The 16,160-nt window shown below is 36.1% G+C and overlaps 1 protein-coding gene across 1 annotated transcript in view; it reads right to left on the bottom strand.

Moving 5' to 3' along the window:
- Window positions 1–14,785, bottom strand: part of LOC121861233 (voltage-dependent calcium channel subunit alpha-2/delta-2-like) — a 204,252-nt gene extending 189,467 nt beyond the window's left edge. The window contains exons 1-2 of the mRNA XM_042358883.1: window positions 14,676–14,785; window positions 8,624–8,708 (exon numbers count right to left, since the gene is read on the bottom strand). Coding sequence (XP_042214817.1) covers window positions 8,624–8,708; window positions 14,676–14,770 — 180 coding nt within the window. The 5' untranslated portion in view covers window positions 14,771–14,785. The remainder of the gene's footprint in view (window positions 1–8,623; window positions 8,709–14,675) is intronic.
- Window positions 14,786–16,160: the final 1,375 nt, after the last annotated feature.

The following is a 16,160-nucleotide window of genomic DNA, read 5'->3' as shown; positions in this document are numbered from 1 at the left end:
GGATGGCCTGCCTTGCGAGGCTGCGATCATCTTAGTGTGAATTTGTTTAACTTGTAGAAGTTATCGCTAACACAAACACCTTGAGTTAACGAGGTGGATGACCGGGCGTAAGGTATAACCCAGGAAGACTGGAAACCTATTAATTGCACCGGCTAAACTTGACTTTTATCATAGAAACTTCAATTCAGTGTTCTGTATTTTGACTGGTCAAAAATCCAGAAACGATTCAAGCCACTAATCCGTTTACATGCATACCTCGGGTATAAAGGACTTCAACCATGAAAATTAAAAATACATAAATAAAAAAATAAAAAAATAAAAAAATCACGGGCACTTTTTTCAGAGAGGGTTGTTCCTCCTACTGCGAATAAAAGTGATCTATAACATTCTCCCAAGTCTCAGAGAACAACTATTTAGCGGGTTCAGGTACATTCAGGAGCCGGTGCATGCCCAGTATTTGCCAACAGTGCGTGACAGAGACGTGACCGATCGCCCGGGCGGCTAGCGAGCCGACCTTTTGGTGAAGAATATAAAGGAAAAGAGACGTGACCGATCGCCCAAGCGGCTAACAAGCCGATCAGTGGCGAAGAGGATAAAAGTAAAAAGTAAAAAAAGTAGTCAGCCCACACCAACGTGACGAAGGTACCCCCTCCGACATCACACTAGTCCCCGAGCACCGGGGGAGGAGTCGGCAAGTCCAGAGTATTGCTGGAGGCCTCCACGACAGCGTCTTATGTAACCAACAGCTCGCTCCTCCTAGACGTAACCTGCTCCCCACAGTACCGAGCTCCTCAGTGTTTACACAACATTCATACTTCCCAAGCTCACCCATGCCTCCCCCACCTGGTCTTCCTCCCTAAATGCCACACAACGTAAACACCTAGAAAAAGTGCAAAAGAGGGCATGCAAGATTATTCTCTCCCCTTCCTACTCCACATATCAAGAAGCGCTCAACACACTGACCCTTTCAACTCTCACTGACCATCACCACGACCTCATCTGCAAATTTGGTAAGAAGCTTCTACACCATCCTCGACACCGGCTCCTACTACCACCTGAGATCCCTAGCCCGAGAATTGCTGTTCGACACCACAACCGCATCCAGCCCATACGTGCACGAACTGATCGCTATAAGAACAGCCCAGTCCCAACCATTGTAAAAATTATCAATAACTTGTAATAAACCAGTGTATTCACTCCCAGTAAACACTACTCCTTGCACTGTCACTATGTTGAAATGAAATGTAGTTTGAGCTTTTCCCCATCTAGTTATTATATATCTTATTTGTATCACTTATGTTACTTGTATATTATTTGCAATTCGAAACCCACTCCCCAAATATGTAACTGTATATTTTCAGCCTTCTGGCTGCCAAGCTCTTTCAATAAACCGTTAATTATTATTATTATTATTATTATTATTATTATTATTATTATTATTATTATTATTATTATTATTATTATTATTATAGATTTTTGGGGGTATTTTCATCGTTATAATCTAATGAAAATTACACTGTACATGGTTAGCTTTGATCTGTCTCATTTAAGACGTCACTTAACATCAGCTATTACCTGAAGTATGTTAGGTTGGGAAAGTTTTAATGTCAGGGAATGTATTTCTTGTCTGTCATGTAGCCATCAAACATTGTTATCAGTGACAGGCAGCTAAACTGCCGTTCACTTCTCAGGCAAAACAGTCTATCCTTTCAGTTATTTAAACAAAATATATTACAATTTACAGGTTATAGTTATCGCCAAAAAGTTCAAACACGCATTTTTAATTTCCATTAAGTAAACCAATGACCATAATTATACCAGGCTCAAAAACTTATTGTCAAGTATGTGTCCCTACTTAACTCTTATCTTAAAGGTAAAATAAAATATTTATTACACATATTGTACTGTAAGCTCTCAACCTTCAGCAGTATTAATACGTGTGGCGATGGTCAACCAGGAACTCCTCGGCAGGAACTTGCCACGTGAGCTAGGAGTCACATGTCCCAACAGGTGAGGCTAGCCGGGTAAAATGGCCCTCACACCACTATGGTTGATACACCTGAATATATAACAATACAAAAACTCGGTATTTATGCGTGTGGTGAGGCACCAGAGCCAAGTAGACAAGAGTCAAACACGCCCCCACACGACGGATTCACTCGGACGCCTTACTCATTAGTAATCGCCCAGCAATGGTGTATATGAAAGAAAGTTTGGTTTATCAATTTTCTCATATTTTTCCACCTATTCGTGATAACCCACGTGACATATTGCCGCATGATTTTTGAAGCGCTTTATGTTGCTTTTGTGCGTTATTAGTAAACTGCCGTCTCCTTACGCATCTTGCCTCCCAACTTACTAAAGTAAGTTGATGGACGAGTGTAATTACTGTATTGTTACGCGCTTCAAAGCCTAAGCAGGAATAACATTACGTCAACAATTTATCAAGTAAACAACAGTGTAAGTATAAACGTGTTGATACATAATGCTACTATATCATAAAAAGTTGTTAACCAACCCACGACGACTACAACAGTGGTGACCGTCAACATACTGTAGGTGCCCTCGAGCGCTCCACCCCCCCTACATCTCCCTCTACCTGGCCTTGGATGAGCCTTATAAAGGTCGGGCAGCAGCAGGACAGGACACAGTTGGAGCTGAGCGCTAAGAGTAGCAAGGTGAGCATCCCTATTTGTTTCCGTATTTAGTTTCTTGATATTTCAGTATAAATGTCTCCTCATCATGTGTGTGGGGGGTGGGGGGTGTGAGGTTACCATTACAGGATTATAGTTTCATATGGTAATTATTCAGTGTGGGAGTATTGAATTACTGTTGATACATATCAACACAATTCATGACTGGTACAGTCAGGGAATGACGTTTCTATCCCCCCTTGAGATATCCCCAGTCAAGATACTGTACGTATCACGCATGAATCCATATACGACTGCAAGGGATGACTCGAAGCGTGTTTCACGAGACATTAGTCGAATCCCCACCCATATCTACTACGGACTCTGCCACATCTTGACTGGGGATATCACAGGGACTTAGAAACACTTTTCCCTGAATGTACATCAACTACCCACACGTCCAGTTACAATATATCTTGGTTCTAACAGTCGTCTGTGGCGATCACTATTACAAAGTCTAAGGAAAGACCCACCAAGTTTTACATATTTCATCGTTCCTCTTTTTTTTTCATATATATGCCGGACGCGCATATAGTCAACTATCAATGGAGATAGGTTCAGGAAGGCCAAAAATTAACATTCACGCTTGGAGTTAAACACGAACAAATGATGGTGAATGAGATTAACCTAAATTAACATGGGGAACACGAACATATTTCCGAAGATCCGTAAGACGGCTTTTACACCATCACGATATATAAAAATAAATTAAACTGGAATCGAGTTACGACTAAAATATTTAACCTTTAAATTAAATGGCAATACAGTCGCTTTCTACCGCCCCAGCTTTAAAAGTTGTCTGTTGCAAGATACGAATACTGTAATTGTTTGGAGCCTACTGGCCCGGGCTGTTGAAGCACTTAAAAAAATACCAATCTGAGAAAACGAACTAAATAGGTTGTGTTTGGTCGGGACTTACGAAACAATATAACTAAAAGGAAACAGATATAGTATTAAGTTTAACAGGCTGATGAACATGGCAGTCTTAACAGCATAAAACACAATTTTATTAAATTTAAAACGCTTACACTGTATTAAAGACACTGTATAAGTCTCCTTTATACAGTACTGCATGCTGACAAAATTAAAGCCTTTTATAAGTAGCAAATATGAGCGGATCCAGGGCCGGGGGTCCGGACCCCCCCTTTTCATCAGAAGATGCCAATACCTTTTCTTTAATGCAGTTTTCTACTCAGGCGTTTTTGTATAGTAAAAAGCAGGGCCGGATTCAGGAGTGGACAAAGTGGGCAGCTGCCCAGGGGCCTCCACATATTACAATATTTTATTTATTTGTTTATTCATTTGGATTATTTTTATTTTCATTCTTTAAAATTCATGTTTATCTATTCCATCACGTAAAACTATGTTCAGCAAGAAGCGTTCTTGTCTAAACTGGAGTCAATGAATTGTGACGAAATTGAAGCAGCTGCAGCAAAATTGGTTGCTGAGTACAAAAATGATTTGGATCAAACACCTGGAGTTGAACTTGTTCAGTTTACAGCATTCTTCACTCAATTTCTTGAAGACGAAGATGATGAGAAAGGGATGGCACATTACCTTTACAAGCTGTTGATAGACAAGAAAGTTGTAGATACATTTCCAAATGTTGAAATAATACTACTGATGTACTTGGTGCTCATGGTCACAAATTGTTCTGGTGAACGTTCTTTCAGTAAAATGAAGTTATTAAAAACAGACTTCGTACTACAATGTGTCATGATAGGCTCAGCCACCTGGCTTTGATGAGTATAGAATATGACATCCTCAGAGAGATTGACTTCGAAAAACTGATCAAAAACTTTGCAGCGGCCAGGTCACGTAAAGTGCCTGGTCTGTAAATAAAGGTAATGTTTATTTTCTATTTTGCAAGTGATCAATGTTTGTGTTCAATATATCCATTATCCATGGTCGATGGCAGTTATTTTTATTAAAATTCTTGTTTTTCCAACATGTTCATACTTTTGTTATAATTTTATCAAATTCATTAAATTGTTTATTTGTTTTACTATTGGATGCAAAATTTCAATTTTATTTATAGTTGAGTTAATACTTATTCTGAATCTATCTGACCTTGGACTTAAAGAAGCCTATACATGCATTCTTGGACAGAACCATTATTTGAGTAGAGGTTTATCTGATTAATAATGCAAAGAATCATCTCTCTGTAATAACTAATAATATATTCTTTTCTGTGAAGTCTCTTGAAAATTTTTGACATGTGCGGTAGTAGCTATATCAGGGCTGGTCGACTTGAAACCACATGAATGACTCCAGTCATGTCTCACTTTTGTGTGTGTGTGTGTGTGTTGGGAATTTGTACACTATCAATAAATATACAGTTAATTAAAAATTTCTCAATGTTCTAATTTCCTCAATATAACTGCATATGGCTTCAAAATTCTCCAAAGAAGTGTTCAAATTTCAAAATTTTCCCCTTACAGCCCCCCGGAACTCCCAGATGTTTAGGCTTGCTTCACTCGCCACCCCACCCTCTTGGGTAGTTATAATGAGGGGGGCCTCCACAGGTCTAAATCCGGCACTGGTAAAAAGTAATTACTATTGACCTCAGAATATCTCCTAATGTCAAGTGCACATGGCCTCAAAGTGCCCATGATACTGATCAAATTAAAAAAAAAAATTCTGGGAGGGAGGGGCTTACAGATACCCCTCCCCCATCCCAGCCCCCACAACTGGGTGGGCTCTCTGTGCTCTCCAGGTTCCCCACCCACAACTTCTTGGACGAAAATAAGTTATTTTAATTTAAAAAGTTACGATATATTTGAATGCTGAAATACTTTTCGCTCTTACTTATTAAGGCGAAACAGTTGTACTGGCCACAACTTTAAATATAGAAAAGAAAGCATAAAAGGATAGTTTCTTTAGGTATACATACAATATTTTTATTACGTCACTGGATAGTTAAGTTTTCCGTTGTTGTAAGTACAATAGTTGGCAACCTTTGGAAGGGGGAGGGGAATACATGCTAGGATCCGCTGTTGCTTACTCAGAGATTCAAGGTAAAAATAAATTTCCCATATTTTAGGCCTAGGGTAAGCCTATGTATTTTTAAATGCGTTTTACTTATGTTTCAGAGTAATCATGGTCTACATAGGGCCCCACAGGCCAAAATCCGGCACTACTTAGCACAAATATGTTTTTTCTTTCGATTAATTCCCACTGTACTTTTCAATTGCAGATGAAGGTAGTGTGTGTTGCAGTGATGACACTGGTGGTCGCGGTGTCTTCAATCCCACAATTTCAGGCTCCTGCTTCCTGTCGTTACTGGTGTAAAACACCCGAAAATAGAGTTTTTTGTTGTGAGGATGAAAGAACTGCCCCAGATCCAGTAATTACAAAGATTGGAGGATGTCCTCCAGTTCGCGATGTCTGTCCACCAGTAAGAGTCTTCACAGGACCTCAGACCTGTGCTCATGATGGTAACTGCCCTGGTGATGATAAGTGCTGTTTTGACAGATGTCTTGAGGAAACTGTGTGTAAGCCTCCCAACTATGGAATTATTGGAACAGGCTTTCCCCTCTCTGGTTAATAATGCAGAACGACAACCTCTTGATGAGTTATTGTAATACAATACAGCGATGTAATTTGTTCAATAAATTATAATATCGACCAACAAACATTTAGTTTTCAACACGAACAGAAATATAGAAGGCACAAAACTCTAACTGCCCTTTAATACGGATGAAGAACACATTGGGGATCAATATGTGAAAAACTTGATCAAGGATAATGTCTCCTGTTAAAATATTATGTCAGATATGTTGCCCCATTGGACTACAGTATACTGTACATCTGAATATATGTATAGTGTTTTTTTTGGTTTGTTGTTTTTTGTTTTTTTTTTTTTTTTTTTTTTTTTTTTGGGGGGGGGGTTTTGGGGGTAATCTAGCCTGGGGAGGATCTTCAGTTGATACTTTGGAGATATATATATATATATATATATATATATATATATATATATATATATATATATATATATATATATATATATATATATATATATATATATATATATATATATATATATATATATATATATATATATTTTTTTTTTATATATATATATATATATATATATATATATATATATATATATATATATATACAGTATATATATTGTAGTGTCTAATATTGCAACTAAAAAAGTGGCTCATGTGACTTTTTTAAATTTCATAAATAACTTTTAACATGCACTAACCTTAGTATGCTTAAAAGCCTTATTAGCTTGTAACTCTGGTATTTTTTCCTATTTCACAGAGAACTATGCATGCACTCAGCCATGTACTTGGTATATTTTCCTCTTCATCCATTCTTTCATTATTCTCACCTCCTACCTTCACTCCTGATGCCTTAACATTCTTAACCCCTTGTACATGGGCTCCCATCTGTGCTGAATTAAATCACCTGGCATTAGCCAAACAAAATATTAAGTGGTGTCTGCATGGTGAAGGGGTTAAGCATAGAGCCTGTCACGCTCCGTCTCTCTCTCTCTAGCAGTGGTTTAAGAGATTCGCCACATCTCTCTTTTACTTCATCTTTTGTCCACGTTACACTGTGCAGTATATCCTCATTTATTCTTTAAGTCACATTTACATTTGTTCTCTTAGTTTTCTACCTCATTCAGTTTACTCCAGAATAACTTCTTGTCTTCTTTAAATCCTTGCGACTACCTTTCATCTGCTCCTCTGTTTCATTCAATTAAAAGCGTCTTCGTTTTCCCTTTAATTTCTCTATACTCCTCCCTTCTTTCTCTTTGATCAGGACTGCCAGCCTCCCCTCCCATCGTTCCCTCTTCTTGTTTATACTGTAATTTCTAATATCCTATTCCAACACACCTCAACTGCATTTTCAATAACATCATTCCTCTTCATCTCTATTTCACCCTTGTTAACATGACACCACTTTATCTCAATCATTTCTTTAGATAATTCAGCCACATTCTTTATCCTCAATTTGTCAACTTTGTAACATTTTCTCACTTCTCTGAGTCTCCCATTTGATATTATTCTTGCCACTATCATGATTGTAATGTTCACACACTCAGAAAAGACCTTTGCTTATTCTACAAAAAAGGAAATCTTAGGTTGCATATAAAGAAGGCTAATATATTTGATTGCTCTAAGCTGGTTATGTTTTGCATAATATTGCTGTTAAATTTGAATAAGAAAAATACAGTATTCAGACAGATAGATGGACAGGTTCAAATGAATAAATTCTTTTATATAACCCAGGTGACATTAGTCAAACATTCTTGAGATCCCATTTACAGCCTGTAATTTTAAAAACAATCAAAAAGAATATAAAAACTGACATCAAATCCAACATAATCCTGGAACAATGAAGCACATCACATGATGCCAATCGGTTCAGAAATAATGACCTTAACAATAGCACTAACAAGAGCAATAGCTCCCAAAACTGTTATCAGTGGGTAACACCATCTAAAGGTAGCCCAGTGTGATGTATGTACCAAACTTTAAATATGCAGGTTGAGATGTTGTTGAGATTATGCTCAGAAAAAAGTATGGTACATGTACAGTATATACTGTACTGTACAGTATATGAAAAAGGTATTTTACAACACTTAAGTGAAACATTTTTGGGGTCACACCTACAGAAAAACACTATTGTACAAGTACAGTACAGTACTGTAGAGTACTGTGTACCACATTATTATGAAGCTAAAAAATGTACTCCAAATCTGAAGAAAATTGGTCTGAGGTTCACTAACATATTCAAAACAATTTCCTCAGGGTGAAAAAATAAATACCCCAAATAAGGGCAATATACTATGCAGCACTGAATATATGGTACAGGGGTATTTAGATTTTTACCTGCATAATCATTTATCTCTAATAACTTATCCTCACATAGCTAGTACAGTACAATAGTTGTAGAGAATATTAACTTACCCTCTTAAGAACTTGTGCATGGCTTGTCATTGCATGTAGTCCATTTATCCAGCTTTCAATGTTGTTGCTTAGTTTGCTGAATGACCTGTGGAGTGGGAAAATTAAATATGAAGAAGAGTCAACAAAAATTAATGGTAACTTCCCCTACTGGCAAGTTTTCACAAAATTTGCAAAATACTGCACTTGAAAAAAAATGAGAAGAGTTACCTAACACAACTCTGCCCCCCTGCAGCAGCTTATTAGACTACCCTGTAGGTGCCATGATTCTGCTACAAGTTATCAAAGTGGATCCAACTTGGCACATGTATGTATGTAATATCATCCAGCCATATACAGAACTGTAAGTATATATACTGTACTGTACTGCACTGTACCATACTGCACACTGTTGTATTTGTACCAAGTTTAATTGAAAATCTATTGAAAATTGTTTAACGAGTTGATTTGCATGCTTTTTACTGTAGACATTCATATTTGTGGACAGCCAGACAAATACCTGTATACAAACATATCAATTGGGGATCAAAGAACATGTACGGGGGTACTGAAAAAAAGAAAAGGATGAAGAGGGGAAAAAAATGCTCATCAAGATAGGCATAGTTATCACCATAAAAGTTTTGACATCAATACTCAGTGCATTGTAACAGTACAGTATTTATACAAATAAAGCAAAAAATTATAATCTATCAATATGATGATAAAAGTGAATGTACGTACTGTACTGTACTTAAAGATTACCGGTAGAAGGTTGCATCAAACCCTCCAACACGGGGATGAATACAATGTAGAAATCAGTTACATGTACAGTACCACGGTCAATAATTTTTTGCACTTTTAAGAAAATACAGTCCAATGTATCATAATTTTTGTAAATGATTCTCCTGGTAGGCTGAGGCTACATCTCCTGATGTCTAATTGAATAGTAAAATCTATCTGGTTGTTTTTAGTCATGTTTACAGCTAAAGGACAATTAAATTGTGATGTGAAAACTGTTGGTCTCTAATTTATTTCAATAAAAGAGGTTGGGTAGATAAAGATGATAAAACAAGTTTAGGTTCATTTACCCGAATCAAGTTTGATTTTCACGAGACAGAATCTTGTTTGGAAGTAGAAAATTAGATCAGCTGGTTTCAAGCTTTACATGGTTAAAAGAAGTAAAAGTGGTTTACTTTAGACTGTAAGACTGCATGTCTATAAAAAAATAATAATAATAATAAGGCTGAGAGTACCGTACCAGTACGGAATCCCACTTTGTGGATAATGGAAAGAAAGAAGGGACCAGCAAGATTCCCCACAAGAACAGTAACTTAAAACACATTTCATGAACACATAAATGAACCCCAACAACATAAGATGCCATGGTTAATGATTTGAATCAGTAATGACTTTGGACTCAATACTACATATCCACTACAAATATCCTATACAAGAAGAATACACTTCCATACAACAATTAAAATATCTTAATTTTAGAAAAAGCAAAAGCCCCTCAGCAATATGTCAAGGGTTTGTGTCCTGCTTGGTTGGGACACACAGAAGAAGATTATCATCAAGTGTGACCCAACCATCATCATAGGTTTCCTGGACTCCGGTTTCCTCTTGTTACTAGCACTGGACAGACCAATTGCCTGAACGGTTAGTAATTTAATAAATTATGTATATATAAAAAAGGACTGGACTATGACAAGGGCTATGCTGTGTTTGAGTTTACTAGTCAGCTCATATTTTGGCTTTGCAATATAAATGCAGGTCCATTGAACCTGGCATTAAAAATGCATACATAAAATATAACTACCAGTAATATCTTAGCGCACTGAACAAACAATATACAGTGTACAGTATATTCCAGAACTGTATGATATAGGATATTAAATCCCAATCAGAAGCTCATGAACCAATATTCCTTGAAGGGAGTCAGCCCAATATTGCTATCAGAACTAAAATCAAACATAACCAGCAAAGTAATTAAATAATATGTGAACCCAAAAGTACAGTATCTGAATGAAGCTGAATCCTGATTAACTAATTCCTGAAGCAACAGCCATAAATCACAGAATGAACAACCAATGAACAAGCAACATTAAATATCTTAGAAATAACATACCATGATATAATTAAACAAATCAGATTAACTAATCATCCAGAAACCATGTTTCACAGGCACAGGTTAGTGAGGACTAGCATGACAAATTACTGTTACGTATGGTACAATAATTACAATCTCAAACTCCCTGTACTTGCAAACCTCAATCAATGATCCCGAGACAATGTTGGCAAAAATCCCTTTAAAATGATTCCCCACGTTTTGTCTAACAAAGTAAAATGCCTGAGCTTAGGGATGGAAGACCCAGTGTCAAATGTATCCCAAATTACGGCCTTCATTGACAGTACTGTATTAGTAAAGGAAGTAACGGGAGTACCAAAAGAAAACCTGTGATGGCTGTGAGTGCCACACTGGATCACATCCTTCTCACATCCAACCAGGGGATTGAACCTGGGACACAGTTGTGAGGGAAAAATGCAATACCGCTACCAGAGGACCATCAAAATTTTACTGAAACTCCAGTTTTGTACCATCAAAATTTACAAGAAAATGCTGCAATAAAATGTACAAAACATTTTTGGCTATAGAATAAAATCTTATACAGTACTGTTGTACAAATTCTTAAATTTTGTTAAAAAGACAGAACTGTACTAGGTAATTAACACTTGTAATACTGCCTGAACAAAATAAAAGTGTGAGCTAATTATCAATTTAAAAATGTACAAAATTTAAGTGTAACCTAAACCAAAATTTCAAAATTAACAAATAAAAATTGTACAAAAATGATTAGTGTTAAGTATTCACAAAAAAAAGAAGCATAAAATAACTAAGGTGTTAGCTCACTCAAATTTCAAAAAGAACAAATACCCGTACAAAGTACTGTGCCAATCCAAAATTTCAAATGTTAAACAATAATTTTCCAATGAATCTTCAGAACCAGGATAAAATGTTATTGGTAGACTTCTTGCAGTTTAACATCAAATAATACTTTACATTTAACATAAAATAATACTTAATTAACAGTGTTTAAGTCTTTAAATCAAAGAAGAATGTGCCATTATATCTGGGAAATGTGAAACCTTTGCTTAAACATTTGACATGAAAATTTGACATGAAATTTTCTATCCGAGTGTCAAAATGTAATTATTACCTGGACAATAGTTTAATAAGACACCTTATTGAAGTCTTGGAACAGTAAATGTATTCCAAACAAACTGGATTTGTATGAAGTTCAGATTTAACCCTCCGGTACTCCGAGCCATGGTCGAAAATTTCACCCCTCGCAGTCTTTTGACTGGCTGCATCGGTAACAGGAACGGGTTTTCCATTTTAATAAACATTGGGTAGAGCGATCCAGACCCAAATTGCACACTTAAAAGATGCATCTGCCACGAGGTAGTGGAAGGAAGTTAGGTGGTCCAATGGTCCATTGTTCCCTTTGTTTCAGTTTATGGGAGGGATGCTCTCTATGTGAGATACAGGTGAGCAGGAGGGGTTGTGCCAGCACAGGAGTGCTAAGCGATGCAATTTGCGTCGAATTCCCCCGAGAGGGTTAATATTATTAAACTTTGGAAGCTTCACAGTATACAGTACTGTATATATGTGTGAAAGTGTTCTAATGTTTCATAAAAGATATGATATTATTGTATAAAGATACTGTACTAAACTATAATCACTTGCCTTCATCCCCACAACTGTGCAGCCCAGTGAGTCCCAGATCACAATTCTTTAAAACAGTCTGAATAGAATACAGTACAGTACAGTATTCCATAAATGTCAAAATGCACCATAGAACAGTATCTATTACAATACTCTAAAATATGTTAGATGAAAACAAAGTTTAAGTCAGTACATATTATCCAACACAACAGTACTGTATTTTATATGTAATTAAAAAAAAAGTACAGGTGATTCTATTAGTGAACTGTGTCTACTACAGCTGTTTCTGGCATTTCATATTATACTATATGATAAAGATTCCAGTGGTGGAATCTCCCAGTATTTAAGTTAGATTATATTCTTTGGGGTTTGGGCAACATGGATATTTGTGGGAAAATTACATGAATTGGTTTAGTGGAAGATTTTCTAAACACCCCATTAAAACCTGGAAGGGGGATTTTTTGAGAAATTCCTATTATTGAATATAATTTACTGCTTGTGTCATCAAACTTAATACAGTAGTTCTATAAATAAATAATTAAGAAAATTAAGAACTACAGTATAGTACTGTATCTTGGCTTTAAACAGTTTAAGACCATAGTAAACACACTTTAAAAATCCTGACAATCTCATTGAATTCTGTTTCAATACTTAATTAATTAATAAAAGTATAGAACACCTTTCAATACGTACTCATAAGTATTATCACAAACCTCTCCTGTGTACTGCAATATTTTATTTCCATTTCTATTTGAAGTTATTGGTACAGTTTTGTTCAAGATTCTTGGAACACTGCTAGAGACAGCTGGCAACTCAAGGCCGTTTCTTTACCATAGCACGTAGTAAAAATTATGAGTGATTGTAAAAGCCCAACCATTAATTAAGCAATGGGGAACTAAGTAACCAATCACCGATCACTTTTACATTCATTCATAAGTTTTACCACATACTATAGTAAACAAAGGGCCTTGGGTTGCCACTGTCTCCAGCAGTGATCAAAAAATCTTGAACGAGACTGTACAATAACATAATTCTATTACAGGGCCTAAAACTGTCTTTTATATATATATATACACACACATATATATATATATATATATATATATATATATATATATATATATATATATATATATATATATACCCTGTATATAAATTAGTGCAGGATTCTCTTACTGACAATGATTCTCATAACACTCACAGCACAATTCTGGAATCGGCCAGGGCATTACGATAATTCCTAAAATGGTGCACATTTAGGAAATTCCCATAATGCTCTGGATAATTCCAGAATTGATCAGCTTCAGATATCACTGTCGAAGAATTTCAATTGCAGTCATAGGCACTAGGCCTACACCCCACCAGGATGGATACACAGAATTGATAGCAAAAGTGTGCCTAACCTATCCTAAACTAGTCCTAATCTAACCATACTTTATACTAACCAAATCCAACTCGTTGTGCGCAATATTTTAATCATACTCATTATATTCATTATTCTCTTCATCCTACGCATTGTTATTATACTCATTAAGCACATAATACTCATCACCATGCACACTGTATTATAATAGTAATATTCATTATACACATAGTCATTATCGACATACACATCATATTCATTATGATCATTACATTAATAATAAATATTAAAATATTGTACTAATCATACTCATTATATATATATATATATATATATATATATATATATATATATATATATATATATATATATATATATATATATACTGATAACCACAAGGAAAGAAAGAAAACACGAAGTTCCCAAGCGCTTTCGTGTAATTCCTAGTCTGTACTCACCCCTGAAGATGTAGATTACACATGAACTAGGTGATTTACATATATATATATATATATATATATATATATATATATATATATATATATATATATATATATATATATATACGCGCATCATTAAATATTAGCTTAATTAACAAGAAGCACATATGCAATACGTCTATGCTAGACATCTTTAAATATCTGTATCACTTTACGTTGTTTACATGACTCATCAATAAATACAGACCTTTAAATGATTAAAGTTCTCGCTATACTTTTTTCAGAAATATCTTCCAGGCCAAATTATTATCAAGCCAACAAAACAACAGTTAGGATTTTTTGTTACAAACTATTATATTTTCAAATCAAACTTACACATTCATCTATTTATCCATTATAAACAAACCCAAAATGAATCCGTCTCGAACCTGACATACTGTCATGATTCGATCAGTTGACACTATGAGCATATTTGAGTAGACTATATTAATACTTTTAGAAGCCTGACCTGTAAGAACACAATGAGGGAACAAAAAAGAAACTTACTCTGAATCGAGGCTCATCACACGAGATGTGGCACCGCACGTGACTAAAAATATGCAGACAGCAAAGCCGGTGGTACATGCTCCCCTGCCCGCCATCTCTGCCAGACTGTCACTGACTGCCGCCTCCTAGTAAACATTAGCAGACGACGCACACGTTTTCTATCTCCCCAACAGACGGCTCTGGCACAGAAATAAGACTCATTATAGAAAATGGTTCTATGATGCCTAACTTTTATATCCTTTATATAGTGCTATTTATCTTAATTTATGATGTAGGCTACTTTTTTGCCAGTTTAAAAGACCCTTCCATCCTGGTGTAACACCGAGAGATAATATCTCAGTAAATTTGTAACCTGCAGATAACACTATCCTACGGTAAAGACCCACGCGAATATGTAAAATGCTCAAATTTAGATAGTTTATGTTTTATGTTAAACGTTTGTACTTCGTGTTAGTTTAAGTTTTAACGTATAATATTTTTTTTAAGTTAATTGCTTAAGTTATTTGCTTAAAAACCATTATAATTATCTGCAGTAGGATTTTCAAATAGATTAAATATGGGTGTTTTCGCCACCAGTTCTCCGAGATAAAACACATTGGAAACTTGGTAATCATTGTTTGCCTACTTAACATGATAATACACGTCACTAATGAGGGCTCTACCACCTGCCATCTATAGAGCAACGTATTAATCCCACTCCAGAACACTTGATAACATCCAGAATGACCTGTTACTCACTGTTGGTATGTACTGGTCATGTACAGTAAGTAGCTAAAACAACTGTCTGTGCATACTTTGTGGGAAACAATATGACACCATGGTCGATAATTTTTGGTATATGAGGGCTGCCACTAGTCACCTCCACCTGCACAGATAGTTGTTTTAGCGACTGTACTAGCCCCAGAATGTATGGTACATGTGCCAATGGTCTAGTCTTAAATGAGCTCATGAGCTCTCACTTGGTGCCGTTACAACGTTTTCTAGCAAGTTATTTATTCCAGGAGTTTGCAGTTCTTACTTCAAAAAAGTTCGCTCACACAATTTTCTGAACTCCTGGTTTCTTTAATCTGAGGTTGTGACCTCTAGTGGGACAGGCATCCACTAGCTCCACACACGAACATTCGACTGAGTAATACGTTTACTTTTATCCTCTTCACCGCTGATCGGCTCGTTAGCCGCTTGGGCGATCGGTCACGTCTCTGTCACGCACTGTTGGCAAGTACTAGGCATGCACCGGCTCCTGTATACTGCCAGACTGGGGTCACTAATCCTAAGGGGGAATACTTAAATCTAATCTTAATGTCTAAGGGTCGCTGCCACTAGACCCACTCTGGACAGCATGTAGCTCGTTAGGTAGAGTGCAGAGTGGACTAGGCATTGGGTTAGGCTTTTCATTGACCAGATCGATAAGGGGAAAGAAGGGTGAAACCACAACCTGTCTTAGTCTTTTTAAATGTTCCTTCTACTCACTTCAGTTCATTTTTG

Source organism: Homarus americanus, unplaced genomic scaffold, assembly GCF_018991925.1.
Source record: "Homarus americanus isolate GMGI-L3 unplaced genomic scaffold, GMGI_Hamer_2.0 scaffold21314, whole genome shotgun sequence".
NCBI classification, from domain to species: domain Eukaryota; kingdom Metazoa; phylum Arthropoda; class Malacostraca; order Decapoda; family Nephropidae; genus Homarus; species Homarus americanus.
Note: the sequence above shows the minus strand (reverse complement) of the source record. Positions and strands in the feature narration are given on the sequence as shown.